The 24897-nt window shown below is 42.0% G+C and overlaps 1 protein-coding gene across 5 annotated transcripts in view; it reads left to right on the plus strand.

Moving 5' to 3' along the window:
- MAP3K19 (mitogen-activated protein kinase kinase kinase 19) overlaps positions 1–23341 on the plus strand; it is a 47220-nt gene extending 23879 nt beyond the window's left edge. For 2 of the 5 annotated variants that reach the window (XM_008695844.2, XM_008695845.2), the window contains 5 exons: positions 3146–3189; positions 11809–14262; positions 16681–16830; positions 17901–18598; positions 23275–23341. In XM_008695844.2, the coding sequence (XP_008694066.2) occupies positions 3146–3189; positions 11809–14262; positions 16681–16830; positions 17901–18598; positions 23275–23341 (3413 nt within the window). The remainder of the gene's footprint in view (positions 1–3145; positions 3190–11808; positions 14263–16680; positions 16831–17900; positions 18599–23274) is intronic. The other 3 variants (XM_008695846.2, XM_008695847.2, XM_008695849.2) reach the window with 3 other exon arrangements.
- Positions 23342–24897: the final 1556 nt, after the last annotated feature.

Consider the following 24897-nt stretch of genomic DNA (forward strand, 5'->3'; position numbering starts at 1 on the left):
GTTTTTCATTGTCTCTGTTTCTTTTGAACTCTGTTCTTTTCATTTGTTTTATTCTCTGTATTTTCACATTAGAGGCTTTTCTCACGTGTCCATTGTTCCTCGGCTATCTACTTGTATTTCTTGGCACTAAAAAATGTTGTGTGCTCCAGGGAGTGTGTTGAATGGGCAGAGAGAGAGAGATCTACATGGGTGAGTGAAGGATTCCCCAAGTATCAGTGTGCACAGATGGGCTTTTCTCTCGGTCAGTTTTTCCTAGACAGGGATAAGCCAAGTCCCTGACTATGGGTTAAAAGGCTGGGACTCACCTGTCAGTGTGCAGGCTTTCACTTCATCCTTTTATTTTCACTTCAGCACCGTTTCTGCTCTCAGCTATACCTAGCTCCTTAGTATCTTTGTCCCAAACTCTCTGGAAAGTAATCTTCCAGCCATCTGCCAGGAACAGAGAAGAGCAACTCCTGATGAGTGGGGCAGGACAGGGAATCTGGAAACTACTTCTTCCACAGACTTACAAGTAACCCCTTGTTTCATCCTCACCTTCAGACGTACCTGGTATCTTCAACTCCTGCTCCTTTCTGGAGTTCTTATTTCTTATTGCGTTCTCTCCCTGCAGGCACTGAGCAGAACACAGACGGCTGACAACCAATTATTATTCATCCACAAAGTTCTCCTTATCTAAAATTTGTTGACTTTGCTCATCTGCTGTCTTGTCCTCTGGGCTTTTGCTGTTGCTGCTGCTCTTGTTTACTCCTTTTTCATTTTCTTTACTATCATTTTAGTGAGGTTTGTGAAATGGAGAAAAGCTGGCACATTTCATCTTTTAACTGGAATTCTATACACATTGTAAAAGGCTTTCAACATATCTTGCCAAAGTACCTACCAGCAAGATCTCACCTCTACATTCTCACCAGAAATGTTTGAGTGTTTTTCTACCTCACGTCATGCCTTCCCAACACTGGATAATATTTATCCAAATATTTATAATAGGTTTGGAAAGGTTTTTTTCTTTTTAAATCAGGAGGTTATATATATGCACCCAATTATACATTATATTCAGTTATATTTCTGGTATTAACTTGTAGCATCTTCTCAACAGGGAAACCTCAACTTCTAGAATATGACCTCTCAGAGGGCAAGGATTTTGTCTTTGTTTTTCACAACTATATTGCCATCTTCTGGGATGGTATCAGACATTCATCAGGCACTCAATAAGTATTTGTTGAATAAATGCATAAAGATTATGGGGGTGGTTTTGCTAGCTGTGGCTAAGGGAAATGCTCAAACCCCTCCTTTTGGTATTCTCTTCTTAGGTACCATTTTTCACCTGCTAAAGTCTTCTTTACCTGTGTTACATCTAAGAGAGGTTTGTTTATAAGTCAAATTTCAAAATGGCAGCCTGTGGCTAAAATTGACTTGCAATATATTTTGTTTGACCTTCAAAGCACTAAAAAAAGAGGGGTGGGAAGGAAATTTCACATAAAGTCTCCAGCTCTCTGGCTTCTCTTGACAAGTGGAGAATCTAGCAGTATTAGATTATCCATCTGGAATGGACAACATCACTTGGAACTGTGGAATGGATGTCTTTTTAGTTGGGGCACATAATTTCAGCTCACTACTGTCCCAATCTATCCCACTTCATCCATGTATGTGACCTGCTTTGACCCTGGACACATGGGAACTTTTGGCTTCAACTTCAAGCTGTGGTGGTGGGTGGAGCTTTAGGGGCTATTCTGACTTTTTGGTAAAAGGACAACAACTAGGTCTACACTACCTAGTAAATCCCATCTATGATCTATCCATGTTTAAGTTGAAACAACTGTCTCCTATCATACATGAACATTTATTTTCACATTTCTGTATGGTCCAGGCTTTATGAACAAAAAGCAGTAGGAAACTGGGTTAAAAGATATTGAATGATAAACATGTCTTGGAAATTGGAGTTAGAATACTGCTCCAGAGAGATTCAGACATTTCTTTCCTCGGGAGCGGTTTGCTTACATTCTAGGATAATAAAACCCAGAGATACATTTCGCCTTTCTCCTGGAGACATTGCTTACATTTCATAGTAAAGGTCTCTTGGGAGAGAAAGATGGGTCGAAGTACCAATCACTCTGAGTCTCATAATTTCAGGGTTCATTTTTGCGGTACTTCCCCAGAGGTGCTCACTGTGTTGCCCTGTGGGGAATTGGGGTGTGGGAACCTGGTGCTGTGATGCTTTGTGAGTAACGAATACTCTGTTCTCTGATCCAGAAAGCTTGTATTTCCTACCAGAATATAAATATAAACATAAATATAAGTATAATTATGAGTATGAATGTAAATATACAAATATAAACATGTATAAAAATGTTATATGTATATCTATATAATATACATTTACAGTTGGCCCTTGGACAATGTTGGGGCTGGGGACACTGACACAGAAAATCCATGTATAACTTTGGACTCCCCCAAAACGTCACTAGTCATAGCCTACGGTTAATTGGAAGCCTAATCAAACAGTCAACTAACACATATTTTGTATGTTCTATGTATTATATACTGTATTCTTAGAATAAAGTGAGCTAGAGAAAATAAAATGTTATTAAGAAAATCATAAAGGGCACGTGGGTGGCTCTTGGTTTCAGCTCGGGGTCATGATCTTGGGCTCCTGGGATTGAGGCCGGTGTTGGGCTCCATGCTCAGCACAGGGTCGGCTTGAGAGTCTTTCCCTCTCCCTCCCTCTCTATCCCTCCATCTGCTCTCTCTCTCTTAAATAAATAAATAAATAAATAAACAAATAAATAAATAAAATCTTTTTAAAAATCATAAGGAAAATACATTTATAGTACTGTCTTGTATTTATTGAAAAAAATATTCACATAAAAGTGGATGCACGTAGTTCACACTCATGTTGTTCAAGGGCCAACTGTACATAAAAAACAACATTATATATAAAACAACATCTCCCTTCAGTGGTGGTAGCCTTAAGTTTTGTATAATTATTCCATACCCACCTCCATATGTATTACACCTCGAAAAGCTCTTAATTTTAACTTTTCCTCACACCTTAGCATCACAATCACTCCCTCTCCAACTCTGGCTTACGACCTACTGTGTTCACTCTATTACTAAGAATATCTCATTATTTTATTTTTTCTTTTCATAGAGTTTTCTATTTCTGATATGAAGTACAGTAACCGAAGAATCGAGGTAAGATTAGTTTTAGCATTTCTGACTTAAGATTTAAAACCAAAGAACCTCCGTTGTTAGAGACAAACTCTATCAAAGAACTCATAACTAAAACCCTCAGCAACTATAGCTTGGAAAACAGCAACTCACAGATAGTTTATAGAGTCGCAGATAACTACTGGGAGAGTTATACTTTGCCAGGCACATTTCTTTTCTGGGGTGTTTTCTGGTCTCTACATACTGAGGTAAGTAACTCTTTTAGACATATTTTAATTTGTTTTTCTTTTAACATGTCTAGAAATGAGGTAAAATTTTTCCCCAGTGGTAGAAAGGTTTTCCTGATTGTCTAGTTTGTAAGTACAGTTTTTGGAAAGATTCTTGTGAACTTCTCAACTGTCGGCCTCTTCTCTTCCCATGAGTCTATGAGAAAGTGCCTAGGTACTGCTCAGTGTTGTAAAACGGAGTTTATTGGCCTTAAAAACAAATAACAGCTGCTCCTAGGGAGATGTTTAAGCTCTGGAAGAATCCGTCTTTATTTCTGATGTTAGGTTTAAGTGATGGAAGAAAATCATCTAGACAATACAAGGGGGGGATTACACTGCATTTCACTATTTCTAGTGCCTAAGTCTCTAGTGTCAGCTTCCCTTCCCTTCTTACGCACAGATAGCTGTACAACGACAAATAAACATATAGCTCTCAATTGCCGTGCGCGATCCATGCCTGTAAGTATTCTAATATAATTAGGTACCAAACTGGTACCAAATGTGGGAAGAGCCACAGTGGAAAGTTAGTTTATAGCTTAATGACCATAAAGCTGAATTTTATATATTGGGTTACACTGACCTCTAGAGGTTGCTGATAATAAAAACTAACTTCATTTGAAAATAGTTGAGAGGGCAGAGAAGTAAAAATCATTCAGGGTTGCTAGCTTTCAAGTGTATAGTGTGGCACCTTTATAAGCCCCCGTCAACAAAGCAATTCGGCAAAACATTAACGAGTAGTTGTGCTCCAGATACAAATTCTGAGTTAGTCTGTAACCTAATGATCATTGTTAAAGTAACAGAATTTTTTTTTTTAAGAGAGAGAGCATGAGCAATGGTGGGGAGGGTCAGAAGGAGAGAGAGAGACAGAATCCCAAGCAGGCTCCATGCCCAATGAAGAGCCCAAGACAGGGCTCGATCTCACAATCCTGATATCATGACCTGAGTTGAATTCAAGAGTCATACACTTAACCTTAAGACTGAGCCACCCAGGAGCCTCTGTAACAGAAATTTTAAGCTGTTCTAAGTGGGTGTTTATAAAAATCTTAGATCAATTCTATGGAAAGGAGAAGGAAAAGAAAAGAGAAATAAAATTTATCATATTAAAGTTTTTTTTTTATTTTAATGATTTTTTAATTATATTATGTTAGTCACCATACAGTACATCCCCGGTTTCCGATGTAAGGCTCGATGATTCATTAGTTGTGTATAACACCCAGTGCACCATGCAATACGTGCCCTCCTTTCTACCCATCACCGGTCTATCCCATTCCCCCACCCCCCTCCCCTCTAAAGTCCTCAGTTTGTTTCTCATAGTCCATAGACTCTCGTGTTTCATTCCACCTTCTGATTACCCCCCCCTTTAGCCCTTTCTTCCCCTACTGATCATCCTAGTTCTTATGTTCCATAGATGAGAGAAATCATATGATAGTTGTCTTTCTCTGCTTGACTTATTTCACTTAGCATTATCTCCTCCAGTGCCATCCATGTTGTAGCAAATGTTGAGAACTCGTTCTTTCTGATAGCTGAGTAATATTCCATTGTATATATGGACCTCAACTTCTTAATCCAGTCATCTGTTGAAGTGCATCTCGGCTCCTTCCACGATTTAGCTATTGTGGACATTGCTGCTATGAACATTGGGGTGCATATGGCCCTTCTCTTCACTACGTCTGTATCTTTGGGGTAAACACCCAGTAGTGCAATGGCCGGATCATAGGGTAGCTCAATTTTTAACTTTTTAAGGGACCTCCACACTGTTTTCCAGAGTGGCTGTACCAACTTGCATTCCCACCAACAATGTAGGAGGGATCCCCTTTCTCCACATCCTCTCCAACAATTGTTCTTTCTTGCCTTGTCTATTTTTGCCATTCTAACTGGCGTAAGGTGGTATCTCAGTGTGGTTTTGATTTGAATTTCCTTGATGGCTAATGATTTTGAACATTTTTTCATGTGTCTGTTAGCCATTTGTATGTCTTCATTGGAAAAGTGTCTGTTCATATCTTCTGCCCATTTTTTGATTTGTTTATTTGTTTCTCGTGTATTGAGTTTGAGAAGTTCTTTGTAGATCTTGGATACCAGTCCTTTATCTGTAGTGTCATTTGCAAATATATTCTCCCATTCCGTGGGCTGCCTCTTAGTTTTTCTGACTGTTTCCTTGGCTGTGCAGAAACTTTTAATCTTGATGAAGTCCCATAAATTCATTTTATCTTTTGTTTCTCTTGCCTTTGGGGATGTGTCATGAAAAAGGTTGCTTTGGCCGATGTCGTAGAGGTTGCTGCCTATGTTCTCCTCTAGAATTTTGATGGATTCCTGTCTCACATCGAGGTCTTTCATCCATTTGGAGTTTATTTTTGTGTATGGTGTGAGAGAGTGGTCAAGTTTCATTCTTTTGCATGTAGCTGTCCAATTTTCCCAGCACCATTTATTGAAGAGACTGTCTTTTTCCCACCGGATGTTTTTTCCTGCTTTATCAAATATTAGTTGCCCAAAGAGCCGAGGGTCCATTTCTGGGCTCTCTATTCTGTTCCATTGGTCTATGTGTCTGTTTTTGTGCCAGTACCATGCTGTCTTTGTGATCACAGCTTTGTAGTACAGCTCGAAATCCGGCATTGTGATGCCCCCAGCTTTGTTTTTCCTTTTCAACAGTTCCTTGGAGATTCGGGGCCTTTTCTGTTTCCATACAAATTTAAGGACTATTTGTTCCAGTTCTTTGAAAAATGTCCTCGGTATTTTGATCGGGATAGCATTGAAAGTGTAGATTGCTCTGGGTAGCATGGACATTTTAACTATGTTAATTCTTCCAATCCATGAGCATGGAATATCTTTCCATCTTTTTATGTCTTCCTCAATGTCTTTCAAGAGTGATTTATAGTTTCTAGAATATAGGTCCTTTACGTCTCTGGTTAAGTTAATTCCAAGGTAACGTATGGTTTTTGGTGCTATTGTAAATGGGATGGATTCCCTAATTTCTCTTTCTTCGGTCTCGTTATTCGTGTATAGAAATGCAACTGATTTCTGAGCATTGATTTTGTATCCCGCCACGTTACTGAATTGCTCTATAACTTCTAATAGTTTGGGAGTGGCTTCTTTTGGGTTTTCCATATAGAGTATCATGTCATCTGCAAAGAGAGACATTTTGACTTCTTCTTTGCCAATTTGAATACCTTTGATCCCTTTTTGTCGTCTGATTGCTGTTGCAAGGACTTCTAGTACTATGTTGAATAATAGTGGCGAGAGTGGGCATCCTTGTCGAGTTCCTGATCTTAAGGGAAAGGCTTCCAGCTTTTCCCCATTGAGAATAATATTTGCAGTAGGCTTTTCATAGATGGCTTTTATGAGATTGAGAAATGTACCTTCTATTCCTACACTCTGAAGGGTTTTAATCAGGAAAGGATGCTGTATTTTGTCAAATGCTTTTTCGGCATCGATTGAGAGGATCATATGGTTCCTGAGTCTTTTCTTGTTGATATGATGTATCACGCTGATTGATTTGCGAATATTGAACCACGCTTGCATCCCAGGTATGAATCCCACTTGATCGTGATGGATAATCCTTTTAATGTACTGTTGGATTCTATTAGCAAGTATCTTGTTGAGGATTTTGGCGTCCATATTCATTAGGGAAATCGGTCTGTAATTCTCCTTTTTGAGGGGGTCTTTGCCTGGTTTGGGGATCAAGGTAATATTGGCCTCATAGAATGAGTTTGGTAGCTTTCCTTCTGTTTCTATTTTTTGAAATAGCTTTAGGAGAATAGGTATTATTTCTTCTTTGAATGTTTGGTAGAATTCCCCAGGAAAACCGTCCGGGCCTGGAGTTTTGTTATTTGGAAGGTTGTTTATCACTGACTCAATTTCTTCATAATTAATTGGCCTGTTTAAGGAATCAATTTCTTCCGGTTTCAATCTTGGTAGTTTATAGGTTTCCAGGAAGGATTCCATCTCTTCCAGATTGCTTAGTTTATTGGCATATAGCTGTTGATAAAAATTTCTAATAATCCTTCCAATTTCAATGGTGTTCGTCGTGACCTCTCCTTTTTCATTCATAATTTTAATAATCTGGGTCCTTTCTCTTTTCTTTTGGATAAGTCTTGCCAGTGGTCTGTCAATTTTATTGATTCTCTCAAAGAACCAGCTTCTAGTCCTGTTGATCTGCTCTACTGTACTTCTGGTTTCTGCTTGATTGATTTCAGCTCTAATTTTGGTCAACTGCTTCCTCGTGCGTGGATTAGGCCTGTCCCTCTGTTGCTGTTCCAGCTTCTTGAGGTGAGAATATAAAAACTGCATTTTAGATTTTTCTATTCTTTTGAGTGAGGCTTGGATGGCTATGTATTTCCCCCTTAGGACTGCCTTTGCAGTATCCCATAGGTTTTGGACTGTTGTATTTTCATTCTCATTGGTCTCCATAAATTGTTTAATTTGATTTTTGATTTCCTGGTTTATCGAGTCATTCCTGAGCAGGATGGTTCTTAGTCTCCAAGTGTTTGAGTTTCTTCCAAATTTTTCCTTGTGGTTGAGTTCCAATTTCAGAGCGTTGTGGTCTGAGAATATGCAGGGGATAATTTCAATCTTTTGGTATCGGTTGAGACCTGTTTTGTGTCCCAGAACATGGTCTATTCTTGAGAATGTTCCATGGGCATTAGAATAGAATGAGTATTCTTTGGTTCTGGGGTGTAGTGTTCTATATATATCTATGAGGTCCAACTCGTCGAGTATGGCATTCAAAGCCTTTGATTCTTTGCTTAGTTTTTGCCAGGGTGTTCTGTCTATTTCTGAGAGTGGAGTGTTGAGGTCCCCTACTATTAATGTATTTTTATTTATATGTCTCTTTATTCTGGTTAAGAGTTGGCTTGTGTATCTTGCTGCTCCCCTGTTGGGGGCATATATATTTATAATTGTCATATCCACTTGTTGAATACTTCCCTTAAGAATAATATAGTGCCCTTCTGCATCTCTAACTATAGTCTGTAGTTTAAAATCCAATTTATCTGATATGAGAATTGCTACCCCAGCTTTCTTTTGAGGTCCATTTGCGTGAAAGATGGTACTCCATCCCCTTACTCTCAGTCTGAATGCATCTTTGGGTTCGAAATGAGTCTCTTGTAGACAGCAAATGGATGGGTCATTTCTTTTTATCCAATCTGCAACCCTGTGGCGTTTTATGGGATGGTTCAAACCATTTACATTAAGACTGATTACTGAGAGATATGATTTTAATGTTGCCATGTTGCCAGTAAAGTCTTTGTTTGTATTGGCTGTGACTTTCTGTTCTGTATCACTCTTGGGGCCTTTTTACTTTTATAGAACCCCCCGTAATATCTCCTGTAGGGCTGGTTTCGTGGTTACAAAATTGGTTAGTGACTGGCGATTCTGAAATGTCTTTATTTCTCCATCAATTCTGAATGACAGCCTTGCTGGATAAAGGATCCTTGGCTGCATGTTTTTCTCTGAAAGAGCTTTAAATATGCTCCCCCAACCCTTTCTCTCATTCCAGGTCTGTGTAGACAGGTCTGACGTAATTCTGATGCTTTTGCCTTGGTACGTGAGAAATTTCTTTGCCCTGGCCGCTTTCAATACTGTATCCTTGCATCTAATATTTGCGAATTGCACTATGACGTGACGTGGCGTAGGTTTGTCGTGGTTGAGCTTGGGAGGGGTCCTCTCTGCCTCTTGGACACGAATGTTTGTTTCCCTTGCTAGATTAGGGAAGTTTTCAGCTACAATTTGTTCAAATATCTCTTCTAGACCTCTGTTTTTCTCCACCCCCTCGGGGATGCCGATGATTCTAACATTGGATCGTTTCATTGAGTCAGTAATCTCCCGTAACCTACATTCGTGGGCGTGGATTTTTTTAAGACCATCTTCTATTTTCATTTTTTCCTCTATTAACCCATCCTCCAATTCACTAACCCGTTCCTCTGCTTCTGCGACCCTGGCCGTCAGAGCCTCTAGTTTTGCCTGCATTTGGCTCATAGAATTTTTAATTTCTGTCAGATTCGCTCTCATTTCTGTCCTTAGGGATTCTATATTCTCAGTAACCTTTTCGTTAATAGTTTTTTCAATTCTACTCATCATTTTGACCATCGTTACTCTGAATTCCATTTCTGATAATTTGGTTACATCCATATCCATTATTTCTGTGGCAGAGGCCACAGACTCACTGTCTTTTCTTTGCTGGGGGGGGCTTCTCCTTCTTGTCATTCTGATGAGGAGAGGTTGCGGGGTTTCCAGAGCCCAAATTATTGACTGGGTCCCAGGCCGTGCCCCTTGTTTTATAGGGATCTTAGGGATGTGGGCTTCTTCTTTAAAGATTTTATTTATTTATTTATGTGGCAGCCAACCAGCGAGAGAGGGAACAGAAGCAGGGGAGTGGGGGAGGAAGAAGCAGGCTCCCAGCGGAGGAGCCCGATGAGGGACTCCTTTCCGGAACGCCGGGATCACGCCGTAAGCCGAAGGCAGGCGCTGAGTGACTGCACCACCCAGGTGCCCGGGTTGTGGGCTTCTTGATTTTTCAGCCTGCCTTCTGTGTTCTGGGGGAGGGGCCTGCCGCGCCGATACTCAGGCAACCCTGTTTGGGTAGAGTCTCTGTGTCCCCTGCGAGGGGGGATGGGCACGGGCACACTGTGAGCCGGTCTTTCCAGGCTTTTGTTCTCTGGCGGCTTTCCCTGGCGGTTTGCTGTGCCTCTTCTGAGAGTCAGAGCAGCAGCGGCCAAATTTCAGCCTCTGTCACGGAACAGAAGGATTGCGGCCCGTTCTCTACTAATGTTCTGGCCACTTTAACTCTGTTTCTGTTGGTGCTGCTCAACCCTGCAGCGTCCCGGGATGTGCGCCCCACACCCGGCGTCCCAGCCCTCACTTCCAGGGCCGGCGCGTCTCTGTCCTTTGTGTTTCTAACACCGCCAGCCGCCCCGCACGCTCCCGGATCTCCCGGTCTCAGTCTGGATCCAGTGAGCGCACCGGGATTCCGGTGTTCCGCAAGATGCCTGGTGGCGCGCGCACCCGGCTCACGGTCTCAGTCTGCTGTTTTGCGGGTGCCGACCTCGAGCCCCGCCCGCCTCCCCGTAAGTGCGGCTATCAGGCTTCCCCGCACTCCAAACGCGGCGGCTCCCTCCCCCTTCCGTTTATCTTCCGATATCTGTGCACAGTTTCATGGCTCCCCGCTTCGTACCTCAATACTCAGCGCTGGAGATGTTCATTTGTAGAGATCCAGATGCATCTTCCTGCGTCTCAGGCTGGTTCCGTGGTTGTTTAGGCTGGTCTGGTACCTATCCAGCTCGACTCGGGGGACCGGCTGAAAACGGTGTCTCCTACTCCTCCGCCATCTTAACTCCTATTAAAGTTTTTATGTTTATATGGGGCGCCTGAGTGGCTCAGTTGGTTAAGTGTTGGACTCTTGATTTCAGCTCAGGTCATGATCTCAGTCTCCTGGGATTGAGTCCCACACTGGGCTCCATAATCAACGGGGAGTCTATATCTCTCCATCTCTCTCCCTCTGCCCCTCTCCCCGCTCACACTCTCTCTCTCTCCCTAAAATAAATATTTTTAAATGTTTTAATGTTTGCATTATAGGGCCCTTATTTTATTTTAAATACGTAAACATGAATCTTTATAGCTATAATATTGGTTTTTATTTTTTATTTATTTATTTTTTAAAAGATTTTATTTTTAAGTAAGCTGTACACCCAACATGGGGTTTGAACTCACCACCCCGAAATCAGGAGTCGCATGCGCCACCAAGTGAAACAGCCAGGCACCCCCAATAAACCTGATTTTTAGAAGTATTGTTTTACCAAAAATAATAGGAATGAGCTTTTAGTTTTCAAAATTGGGATCTCTAGGGGACGCCTGGGTAGCTCAGTTGGTTAAGTGTCTACCTTCGGCTCAGATCATGATCCCAGGGTCCCGGAAGCGAGTGCCACATCGGGCTCCTTGCTCAGCGTGGAGCCTGCTTCTCCCTCTGCCTGCTTTTCCCTTTGCCTGCCACCCTCCTCTGCTTGTGCGCTCTCTCTGTCTGTCAAATAAATAAATAAAATCTTAAAAATAAATAAATAAATAAATAAATAAATAAATAAAGTTGGGATCTCCAGGATTGCCTTGTAAAGCCCTCCCTAAAGAGAATCTTAGGATCTCTCTGGATTGGGTGGGGGGGGGATGGGGTAACAGAGTGATGGCCATTAAGGAGGTCACACGATGTGATGAGCCCAGGGTGTTATAAGCAACTAATGAATTGTTGAACACCGCATCTGAAACAAATGATGTACTATGTGTTGGCTAAATGAATTTAAATTGAAAAACAGAATCTCTCTGGGTTACTTTAAACCAGTTAATATGATATGCACGTACACTGCTGCATTCATTAGCCTCTTCTCTTTCCTTCTAGTTTCCTCTGCCACCATTGTCACTTTTGTCCATGAAACCTGGTCTTCATACGATCCCCCCAAATCACAAGGATCAAAAAAAGAGAGAAAGAAATATTCCGAACTTCATATCCTTCGTACCTAAGCTCTCAGAGCCCGGAAGTCGATCTGAGGAGTTTAGACCATCAAACAGGCTGCAGGAAGCTCCATTTAAGGTGTTTGTGGATCAGACGCTCAGGTCCTCTGATAGCTCCATTTGGTCCAGAAACATGTGCTCCTTTTGGAAGGCTAGCCATCACAGACAACACATGGAGATGGAAGAGAACAGGAAACCCAGGGAAACAGAAGGAAGTGACGAAATTGCCATCTCTCACCTCGAGAAAGGACAATCATTGGTGTCCTTTGAGAATTGTAAGGAAAGCAGTTTTCCTATGGATAGGGAAGTGGATATTGACTGCCTTGGTCGTGAAATGAGAAAAGCAGAAGAAGAGAATTCTCAACATCTTTCATCAGGAAAGAAAGAGGATTCAGGAGCCAGACACTGTAAACAAGATTGGGAAGTTGGATGGACCATGCCGGTCAAGTGCCGAGAAACCCAGCATTCAGAAATAATTCTCAGCCAGGATGAAGAGACTAGAAGTGATCAGGCCGATTCCAAAAGTGCTTCAGTACATAAAGGTGAAGCTGTTGAGCCGAATCGTATTTTGGAAGAGTATACTGTACTTGAAAGTTTGTCCAATGTGGTCCCTGATGGCCCCACTGAAAAGCTCCCACAAGGTCATAGAGTCATGGACACAAACATAAAAATATCAGTAGCAGAGGCCACCAAACCAGAAATGAATGGAATGGTGCCTCTTATCCGCATCACTTTCCCTGGACATGGAACGCCCAAGGAACCGTCAATAGCCAAACCAAGCCTCCCAAAAAGAAAAGGTACTCTTCATAACCACAATAGCTTCAACATACTTGCACACCCAGAAAATGACGGGCATAAGATGAAAACTCACAGAAATAAGTTGGAGTCAAAGACCAAGACCAGTAACAGGACACCCCAGAATTTCATGATCTCCATTGAAGGTTCCATTAAGCCTACCACGCATAAAACCGGCACAAAAACTCAAGTTTTCCCTGCTTTGGGGCTTGTTGACCCCAGACCTCGGCAGTCACCCAAGTTTCAAAGGCGAATTCCACAGGTGGAAAAGAAGCAATCAACTTACCGGGCTCTGAAACCTAAAATGCAATCTTTTCCTTGCATCTGTAAGAATCCAGGAATAAAAAAGTCTTCTGTTCCTCTCTCTGCTCAACCAACAGAGCCAAGACTAAATTACTTAGATCTTAAGTATAGTGACATGTTCAAAGAAATCAATTCAACTGCTAATGGGCCTGGAATCTATGAAATGTTTGGGACTCCTGTTTATTGTCACATGAGAGAGGCTGAACGTCATGAGAACAAATATTACCGAGAGATATGCTCAGCTCCATCTGGCAGATGTATTACCAATAAATGTCGATCTTCACACAGTGAGAGAAGCAGCAATAGCAGAACAAGATTTTCTCAGAAAAGACCACATATTAAACCTGCAAAGTCTTCACTTGGCATTAAACAAAAGAACAAAAGTTTAATTTCTAAAGAAAAGGGTTACAAGGCCATAGGTAGCAACTTACAAGGTGTTGAAAATGGTGATGATATTTCAGATCCAGAGTGGCAGTTAAAGTCTTCAGGAAATGACTTTCTTTCTTCCAGTGATGAAGGTCAGCCCATGAACTTGGCTCTGCCTCACAAGCGGTCCACTGAACAGAATGAATTCCTTCCTGTTTCAGATTTGTCCACCATTGAAGAGGTCTCTATGGAAGAGTCTGCTGATGAAGGAGACATTTCTAACAATCAAATACTTGCCACAAGCCTCAGAGATCTGCATAAACTTGAAGAGCTACATCACCAGACCCCCTTCGTCCTTTCAGAAAATAGCTGGGCAGTGCCCAGTGAGAAGGGTTCCAACAAGCATCTATTGCCAGAAAAGCAGAATACAGCATCTCTTGGTAAAATAAATGCCAACCAATTTTCAACTAACGATATAGGGATCGAAAGTATTTTAGATAAGTCTGAAACACTTATGAGTTTCTCTTTCCAAGAGAAACAACAGAGGGCATCTTCTCAAGCAGATCAACATTGGGCACATTCTTTGGATCATGATAGTTTAGCTAATGAGTCAATTACATATCACACATACGGACAAACTACAAGTGGTGCAAATTCAATTTCCCAAGAAATTCTAGATTCTGTGAAGAATGAAGAATTGACTGATGAACTATTAGGATGCCTAGCTGCAGAACTATTAGCTCTTGATGAGAGAGATAACACCTCTTGCCAAATAATGGCAAATGAAACAGATCCTGAAAACCTAAGTCTTGTCTTCAGTAGGAGAGGAAAAACCACGCCAGAATTGGGCGGAGAGACAACAAATGTTAAAGTACAGGTTGGTAGAATTAGAATCAGTGATTCATTGAGGCAGGAAGGGACCTCAGTCCGGTTCAAATTCCTTATTTTCAAACGTGGTATCAGAAACCCTGAACAACTAAACAGTTTTGTCAAGGTCTCACTCTTTAGTTGCAAGTTCGGAATCCAGATCCCCTGACTGTCAGGCTAAGATGTTTTCACTATACTGCCTTATTTCTGGAATTCAGCTAGCCCAACACTGCAATGGCATCACTTTGGATACATTAATATAGCAAAACTATTTATTAAAGTCGGTCAATATTTTATGCAGTGAAGATGTTTTCAATTAACGAATAGCAGAGAGATAATTACGGGTAAAACACTGCTCTAGTTGGTATGTGAGATAGAAAGAAATGCCCATAGTCCCTGAAGTGGCTCACCAGCTAATTCCAAAACAGATATGAAGACATGAAATATGAAAACTTTAACACAGAAATATTATTGGTGCCTACTGTGTTCCTGGCATTGGGCTAAGAATAAGAGACAAGATGGGGAACAAGACTTAGCCATTGCTCTCAAAGAAGATATGCAATAATCCTGAAAAATTTTTAAAAAAGCAAACTTGTTTTGCAGGGGCATGGGGGTGGGGAAGAAGAATATCAACAGGTTATTGGGTTTTGTTTTGTCTGTTTCAATTCTCACTGAATTACATGAGCCTCCCGTTCTCAAATTTTAAAGACAGAAACGGTAGGTTTAGCTGAAATATTTATTGAGCACTGACTCAGGCTGTATCAAGCTATCTCAGGATCAGGAACAATTATTTTAGTCAGCTGATCGAAGGATACACAAGGCAAATAGTTACATCATATTTGCTAGGTTTATTGAGAACTTACCATGTAGGAGCAAGCAAGATATGTTATATTGTCTTCTTTATATGCTTCATAACAGCTCTATGACACAAAAAGTCCCCATTTGGCAGATGAGAAAATTGAGGCTTAGAAAGTTAACATAGTGAGTGCTGGGGCCAGGCATTCTGCTTCCCGTCCACACCCTTAATCACTACACAGTGAGCTGAAACGCCAGCTCTGCCCTCATGGTGAATCTGGTTTCTGTTGGGGTTAGGTAGTGATTCAGGGAGGCTTCAAGGCTTGGGTAGGAAATGGGGATATGTGTGTTCACACCTGTGTGTCTGAGATGAGTCCACCAATCTGCCATATTAATTTTTTAAAAAGATTTATTTATTTGAGAGAGAGCACGAATGCATGCAGGGGGAGGGGCAGAGGGAGAGAATCTTTGAGCCGACTCCCTGCTGAGCCCAGAGTCTGACTTGGGGCTTGATGTCACCACATATGCGATCATGACCCGTGAGATCATAACTGGAGCCAAAACCAAGGGTCGATAGCTCAACCGATTGAGCTACCACTCTGCCATTTTAAATTTAAGCAAAGCTAACGAGCTAGTAAATATCATCAGCCCGTACCCCCATCCTGTAACGATGAAGTCAAAACTGACTGTTTGCAGTCTTTTCCTTCCCAAGCAGTCCTTAAATTTAATTTGAATAGAAACATGGAAGGATGGGGAGGAGGAACCCAAATGGCCTTTTCATTCTTGAGGAAGGTAAGCTTGCAAGGAAGTCTGGCTCCTAATGGCCTTCACCAAGCGTCTGTGTCACCATCATTTATTTTTAAGAACTTGTGGAGGAGATCAAAACAAAGCATTTTTAGCCCTGATCAACCAGTTGGAGAACACGGTCTAAGTTCTACAGAGATTCTTGTTCACTGCCTTCTAGGGCAGGGCTTCTCAGAGTTTACGTGGATGCAAATCACTTGTGGATCATGTTAAAATGCAGACACTAATTCAGTGTGTCTGGGGCCCGAAATTCTGCATGTCTAACAAGCTCCCATGTGATGTTGATACACCCGTCTGCAGAGCCTCCTTTGAGTAGCAAGAGTCTAAAGGACTATGGATCTTCATTCTATCGCAGCTGGTCTTGACCACCCTTACTCGTTGTGGCTGTGCGTGAGGGAGAGAGAGTGTCTCTATGTATATTTGTGTATAAATATGTGTATATAGGCTTATGTATATATTTGTGTGTTTGAGTATCTGTTTGTGTTGGGGAAGTAATTGAAGAACAGACAAAAGCTATTCAGAGCTCACTATAGCAAAAGAGTCAGCCACTATCACTTGTGTTTGACAGAGACTCAAAGGCAGGCAGAGAAGTGGCAAACCTTCTTAGAGGGAAAAAGGCAGGCTTCAGTATGCCCTGATTGGAGGCTTTTGGCATGGGGAAACTGTGGGCTAACAAGCAGCATCCTATACGACTAGTTAGGGGTGCATATTTGGCTTTCTCTAGTTGATCCCAAGTTAGAAGAAAGGAAGACTCTACTTTCCAGCCCTCCCCTTTATCCCAATGACTCAGGGTTTAATGGTGACTTTTCTTTTTGTCTTATTGTCCCAGAGATATAGTAATGGGTTCAGGATATACAACAAGGAGGAGAAATTTCTCAACTCAAATGAAAAGAAGACATTTTCTGAAAATAGTTTAAATTATGAAGAATCTATCCTGTGGACAAAGGGCGAGATCCTTGGGAAGGGAGCCTATGGCACAGTAAGTTGAATGGGAAATCTGATGAAACCCCAAATTCCCACTCCTCCTTGACCCACCCTTTCCTCCCTAATCCTTTTATGCCCTCCCAACCCCGTGAACCCTTTTACTTGGAACTCTTTCAGTTGGAAGTAACAGGAAACCCAACCCAAACTGGCCTGGGGGAAAGGATCAGTGGTTTATGTAACTGAAGGGTCTGGAATAGGTGTGGTCTGGGCATAGCTGATTTCAGGGGTCAAACAATGTCACTAGGGTCTGGCCTCTCTGTATCTCTCCTAATGGGTCTCATTCTTGGGGTCTATGTGGTGGGACAATGGCCACTGTATTTCTAGCCTCTCATTCTCCTGGGTCCAAGTCCGGCAGGAGAAATGTCTCATTGTTCAACAGCTCAGGATGTTACCAGAAGTTGGGGGAATCATTGTTGAGTGGCAAAAACAAAAGGCGTTCCTTACATTTTTTGAATTGCATGTAAGACCATCTAAAATCCTAGCACATTATATAATATTTACATAGATTGGTAAAAAGAAGACTGATCCCTAGATAAGGCAGGTTATGTTTCTAGCTGGGGACATATCAGCGAGAAGCTGGAAAGACATGAAACCACTGAAGGCGAATGATGAGGTCACTGCCAAATTACCCCAGGACCTGTGTTCCTCTTTCTCCTTAGAGCTTTAGTACTGAAATAGGCATTTCACTTATTTGGTGGGGAGTTTTCCCAATGTAGTCATGTAGATATCTGTGAGGTAAGAATTATTATCTCAGTTTTATAGATGAGGAAAACTGAAGTCAAAAACATTATACAACTTACCCAAAGTTACATAGCTGGGGAATGGTGAAACCAGGATTCTAACCAATCCAGGCCACTTGACTCCAAGCCAGTATGATATCCATTCACCATGTAACTCATCCCCATTTGGCCTCACTGAAACACTGAAATTTGCTTGCATTTAGGTAGGGATGTATCAACTTACAAAAAGCCAAGGGTTTGGGAGGAGAAGGCAAGACAAGCATGACCTGAGGCATTTTGTGAACAAGTTATATCATTTATATTTAATAATAAGGTTTGCTTCTAGGTATATTGTGGTCTTACTAGCCAAGGACAACTAATAGCTGTGAAACAGGTGGCTTTGGATACCTCTGATAAATTAGCTACTGAAAAAGAATACCGGAAACTGCAGGAAGAAGTAGAATTGCTCAAAGCACTGAAACATGTCAACATTGTGGCCTATTTGGGGACATGTTTGGAAGAAAACATTGTAAGCATTTTCATGGAGTTTGTCCCCGGTGGCTCAATTTCTAGTATTATAAACCGTTTTGGGCCATTGCCTGAAATGGTGTTCTGTAAATATACAAGACAAATTTTGCAAGGTGTTGCTTATCTCCATGAGAACTGTGTGGTGCATCGAGATATCAAAGGAAATAATGTCATGCTTATGCCAACTGGAATAATAAAGCTCATTGACTTTGGCTGTGCCAAGCGTTTGGCCTGGGCTGGATTAAATGGCACCCACAGTGACATGCTTAAGTCCATGCATGGGACTCCATATTGGATGGCCCCGGAAGTCATCAATGAGTCTGGCTACGGAAGGAAGTCAGACATCTGGAGCATTGGCTGCACCGTGTTTGAGATGGCCACAGGGAAGCCTCCACTGGCTTCCATGGACAGGATGGCAGCCATGTTTTACATTGGAGCACACCGAGGGCTGATGCCTCCGTTACCAGAACACTTCTCGGAAAACGCAGCAGACTTTGTGCGTGTGTGCCTAACCAGGTAAGAAACTGAACTCAGGAGGAGGAGAAATCCCCAGAGTCCAAGACTGCTGACATTTCCCTGCAGTTTATGGCCCACAAAAAAATCAAGCAGGGAGTGATTTTGTACTGAAAGGAATCATGATTAGCCATACTGGGTGACTGTGTTCCTCATTGCATCACGGTAGGGGATAACGCTTCAAGTAGCAAGTGTCTCAGTTAAGTCTTATCAGGGACAGACAAATCAATGGGTGTGCGAACATTGCCAAAGATCTACTAATTTGTGAGTGGGACGTCTTCCCAGGGACTGGCCATGGTGCAATGACATCACCTGTGCTTAGATTTCCCTTTCCTGAGCTGCCTTTCCTCTCAAGGAACCAATGTTCTCACCTCCTTCCTAAAACCGACTCTCAGGAAAGTATGTGAGAAATTTATTCATATTGAGGGATTGATAGGAATTGACTGACTGATGACTGACAGATTTAACGTACCGGTCCTCCCAAAATGAGGGGAAACATTTGAGCCTTTGAGCCAACGGAACAAATCTCTAATTGAAGCATTGCATGCATCAAGTGTGGGGAATAATTGGGGAAGGAAAAAAGTAGCACAAAGTTTCCTGTTTTTTCCTGTTCTGAGGCTCCCTAGGATCTATGGAATAAAATGCTGGGTAAAATGTTAGAAGGGACCTTAGAGATTACCCGCTTGTGTGGTTTTCAAACTTTTTTAGCCAGGCACACTCTACTCATATGAATTTTTTTTTCTTTCTTTTTTTAAGTAGACTTTATGCCCAGCGTGGAGCCCAGTGGGGGGCTTGAACTCACAACGCTGAGATTAAGACCTGAGCTGAGATCAAGAGTCAGACGCTTAACTAACTGAGCCACCCAGGCACGCCTCATATGAAATTTTAATTCAAAGAATAAAACATAAGAGCGGAGAGATGGCTCTGGTTGAAGTATGTGTGTATGTGTATGGTGAGGGAGAGCTAAAGTGTAGGATGGGGTGCCCAAACCCACCCGACCTGGCCTCCATCCACCTAGTGAGGCTCAGCATTTGCTTGTACATGCAGGACAAGGAAGCCTTTTTTGCTCGCAAAGAAATGTGTGTTCTTTTTCCTAGATGAAAAATTCTAGTGCTCCAGCTTTCAGCAAGCCTACATGGCAACCTCCAACTTCCAGAATGGGTTCATTTTTTCTTTCTTAATGAATCTCAAAACCCACAGTTCTCCCTGCCTGCTGACAAATGTGCCTCTCTCTCTCAGACTCTGTCTCTCTTTCCCAGCATGTGTATCAGAGTGTCCTGGTTGATTTCAGGGGATTGCACAGGACAAGGCAGGAACACAGACTCCATACTCCGGTTCTGGGCCTCCCTACATGTAGACACCACAGGTGTTCCAGCGTGGATTTTGTGGACAGAGCCCCAGGCACAGAGCTGCCCCTTGCTCCCCGCAAAAACTTCCCACAAGAGACATAAAGGTGTTAGAAATATCATATGAACCAGTACTAGTTTTGAAATTGGTCTTAGCTCTTAAGACTTCTGTAGTTGCTCTGTTCTGAATTGAACAATTATCTATCATTGATCCACAGAGACCTACATGTTATTTTCATTTTCTTTCAAGTTGTCATTACTCACACACACACACACACAGAGCTTTAAAGAGAAAGGGTGAAATCTTTTTTATGGCTCTCCTTTTGAAACATTGCTTCATAAACTAAGCAATACACAACTCACACCATTAATGATCAATTAATATGGTTGTTGTGAGAGTTAATGTAATTGCTTAGTGGAGTATGGGGCACATAATTACGGCTCCATAGTTATTAAATGTTTGGGAGAATATTAATACATCTTACCTAATTAGCATCATATATAAGCATAAAATTACCTCTTGAAATTCAGTGGTGAAGACCCCAAGGACTCTAGAATCTTGCCTTATGACAATATTCCTTGGAGATGTGGACAGTTAGAAATAAAGTGGGGGGAGGCACTCCTAAAGAAGTACAGAAGACTAGGTATTGACCAGGAGCAAGGACTGAATAGAACAGAAATGAACTTTGGGCAGCAATAGGATGTGTGAGTAGGGGCACTCCTATGGGCAGGTTGAAAATTCTGGGATGGGGCACCTAGGTGGCTCAGTGGGCTAAGCGTCTGCCTTCCACTTGGGTCATGATCCCAGGGTCCTGGGATCGAGACCTGCATCGGGCTCCCTGCTCAGTGGGGAGCCTGCTTCTCCCTCTGCCTGCTCTGCCTGTGGCTTCCCCTGCTTGTGCGCTCTCTCTCTCTCTCTGCCAAATAAATACATAAAATCTTAAAAGAAAACAAAACATAGTTTTGGGAAGTCAGGCCAGGGAAGTGAGCTTTGTTGCCATAGGCAGCAAAGAGCAGGGGACTGCAAAGAATGTGGGGCAGATAATGCTGTAAAGAAAATGGCCTCTGGCAAAGCAGGTTGGACTGCAGTACACCGAAGGACTTCACACGGAGGCTGCTTGAGACTAGAAGGCCAAGCAGGAATCCAGAGCTTGGACTTGGATGGTGGTGGAAGCAGTGGGACTGTAAAGAGAAGGGTTCCAAAACTTTCCAGGGGAAGGTGAATCAGGACTCGGTAATGGGGCATCATAGGACTGCATGGTTTTGAGTATGGATAACAGAAGATATAAGAGAAAGTTGTGAAAGAGGGGCAGGGCAGGGAATTGAAGAAGGCCCACCATTTAAGGAAACTGTCGAAGCTATGGGATTGGAGCTCAGGAAAGCAAATGAGATTGGAGGTACATCTTTAGAAACCTGAAGGTTGGTAGCTATAGTTGGTAGTTGTAGCTGTAGTTGTGAACAACTTAAGAGAGCTGAGGAAAATGTTCTTGAAAATGCTCAGGGGAGAAGTAACAACAGACACAGCATCAAGTCCAGCATACGACTGAAGGAAAGGAGGGAGGTGGGAGAAGAACCAAGAAAAGTTTCCTCCAAGTCTATGCAGAGATCGTTTTGAACGGAGGGGGTAGTGCATGCTTCAAATGCTTCTGCAGAGATGACAAGGAGGATGAACTCATTACAGCTGGTGATGAGAAGATCGTGGTTAACTCTACGAGGGCAATTTCTAGACAGAGGAATGGGCCAAAGGGTAAGGATTTGGGATAATGAATGTTGAAAAAAAAAAAAAGTCACTGAGTTTGGCTATGTTAAGGAAAGGATTTTTGGAGAGGAGAGATTTCTGCGTATTTTGAAGACAGGAGAAAGGCCTTCCAAAAGGTGAGGTTTTATTTCAAAATAATTTAATGGTCACTTTATTTTCAAGTCCATTTTCACCTGGGCTATTACTGGTAGTTATCCCCCCCAAATCTCCCCCCACACCACCCCTGCTCCCCAAATTATCAAAAGATAGACAATTTAGCCAAAATAATGTCTTTGGAATAGGTCATTGCAGATAACTATCGACTGGCTCACTGCTTCATTGACTAGTTTATTGGTAAAAGCTTAATTTGAGGGAAAAAAACCTAAACCAAAATAGTACTAAGTATATAACTCTCTCCCATTACTTTATGCTCACCCAAGAGTGCTCAAAATGGGACTATTTCAATTAATCACATTAAAATGTCTACTTCTTTTATTTTTAAAAGGCTTTAATTTGAGAGAGAGAGAGAGAGAGTGAGCACAAATGGCGGGGGAGGGCAGAGGACAAAGGAGAAGCAGGCTCCCTGCTGAGCATGGAGCCCAACTTGGGGCTCAGTCCCAGGACCCTGAGATCATGACCTGAGCTGAAGGCAGCCACTTAACCAACTGAACCACCCAGGCGCCCTAAATGTCTACTTCTTAAAGGGTTTAAAAAAAAAAAAGGTTTTAGATTTTATTTATTTGGAGAAAGAAAGAGAAAGAGAGCAGGGGGAGGGGCAGAGGGAGAGAGAGAAGCTCAACCAGACTCCCCACAGAGCCCAACACAGGGCTTGATCTCATGACCCTGAGAACATAACCTGAGCCAAAATTAAGAGTCAGATGCTTAATCAACTGAACCACCCAGGCACTCCCTTAAAAGCTTTTCAATTCTGGTTTTCAGTGCCTCTACATCTTAAAAGTAAATTTAATGCTAGTTAAAAGTGCATTAAACTGTACATCTAAAAGTGTGGATTTTACTGTGTATAAATTACACCCCAAATAAACTGAACAAAAGTACGATGGCAAAGTCAGGCCTAGTTTTTAATCACAATAGGGACTACTTTTTGAACTATCATTATGTGCCAGTTCAAAACCTGACTATACATTATTTAATTCTCCAGTGAGTTAGGTGTTATTGTTACCCCATTTTACTGACGAGAAGGGCTTACATCACTGACCTAAGCTCACAAAGCTAAAGGCTTAAGTGTGGACTCCAATCTGTTTGGCCAAGATTGTGCATCCATTTTTATTTATTTTTACTTTTTAAAAAAGATTTATTTTAGAGGGAGTGTGCGCATAAGCAGGGTGGGGAGGGGCAGAGGGGGAGGGAAAGAGAGAACCCTTAAGCAGACTCCCCACTAAGCGCAGAGTCTAACGCAGGGCTCAATCCCATGACCCCGAGATCATGACCTGAACCGAAATCAAGAGTTGGTCGCTTAACCGACTGAACCATCCAGGCACCCCTGTACCTTTTTTAAAGTTGGCATTTTGTGTCAAGTAGATCCAATTGGGAGGCACTTATGGGGTGCTGTTTCTAAATTGTTTTTCCCTTCTTAGGGACCAGCACGAGCGACCTTCTGCTGCCCAGCTCCTGAAGCACTCCTTCTTGATGAGAAGTCACTGAATGTACACCAGCTTTTCTCTCCAGTTCCTTTATAGGCACTCTGTGACTGCTTCATTGTGGGAATGATGGTGAAGGGACTTTGGTTTTCCTACTGTTAAGTCAGCTCAACCCAATTTAACCAGACCCTGCAGTGTCGCGAACTAAAAGGTTTTTACACACTAGGCTCCTCAAGCTTCAGGCACGGTGACACGTGTACATGAGAAAGTTTTCTTCCACAGTAACGACAAACAACCTATTCCAGTGTTTACAGCCTGGACTGTCCAGGAATTACAATCTCTATTGCTTTATAGGATTCTACCTTTTATTTTTGGCCTATCAATTTTAATGTCTTTAATTTAAAATAAATTATAAAAACAAAAAGAAAAAAATTTTATTTTGGCTTAGTGGGTGAAGACATTTATTTCTTGGAAAGGAAACTAGAGGAAGGTGAGAAATGAAAAACTAGAGATGTTAGATTCTGCTTACTTTGGAGCAATCCTAACTTTGCAGACTACAGGAGCCTCAAAGTTAACGGTTAGAACTAAGGGCCTTGGCACTTCATTAGCAGAGGGTCCCCTAACCCCGTTTCCACACACAAGAAGCTGTACTGTTCAAGGTGGCTCCATACACCTCAAGCTGCTCTCCCTGTAATTTATGGTATAACTTGAAGACTTCCCTTATTTGCAGGGTGAATTAGGTCCCGGCACATCTAGACCTAGCTAAACCAAGCCTGCTAGGAAGACAAAAGCTAGATCTGATCAAGGGGAGTGAGTCAGCATATAAACTTTTTCAGGGCACTTTGCTCATTTCGCCTGAGGGAAGGACATCCCCGGTGAGGTCATTTTTATTTTTTTTAAGTATTTATTTGAGAGAGAGAGAGAGCACAGGGAGGGGCACAGGGAGAGGAAGAATCGTCAAGCAGACTCCTGGCTGAGAAGCATGTTACCAGGAGCCTGAGATCAGGACATGAGTGAGCCGAAATCGAGTCAGCCGCCCGACCTACTGAGTCACCCAGGTGCCCCCTGAGGTCACTCTTCATTTCCATTTCTAGAACATTGGTAAACCTCGCTAGAAAAGGTGGACAAGTTGTCAGAATTCTTCCAAGGCCTTGTTTTTAAGGTGGTGGAAGCAGCATTGTTGATAAGGTTTCTACTGCTGACTCCACTCATCTACCAAATTTCGATCTATCGTTTTAAGCTATTTCTAGAGAAGCTTTTCACTGGCCGCTATCATTTCAAAGTGGCACAATCACAGACTAACTTTAGGTGTACTTCAATACCAGTTGTCAGGCTTTGTCAAAATCAAGCTGGTTCTTCAGAAGCTTTTGAGAAGCAACTGAAATGTAGTCAAGCTGAGAAAAGATTTTACTTCGGCCAACATGTTTAGATAGGTCTTTGTGGGTGACACCCCCCTTCTTTGTCTCCAATTTGTACAGTTCTTTTTCACATTTGACGGTTATTTTAGAGATATGTCCCTCAATTACTTGTATATCAGCATGACCTGACAAAATGAAATATTTTGTTAAAGAAGTGCTTTTTAAAAAAAATTTAGTTGGGATGTTAAGCATGCTTTAAAAT

The sequence above is a fragment of the Ursus maritimus genome, unplaced genomic scaffold, assembly GCF_017311325.1.
Source record: "Ursus maritimus isolate PB19 unplaced genomic scaffold, ASM1731132v1 scaffold_1, whole genome shotgun sequence".
NCBI lineage: Eukaryota > Metazoa > Chordata > Mammalia > Carnivora > Ursidae > Ursus > Ursus maritimus.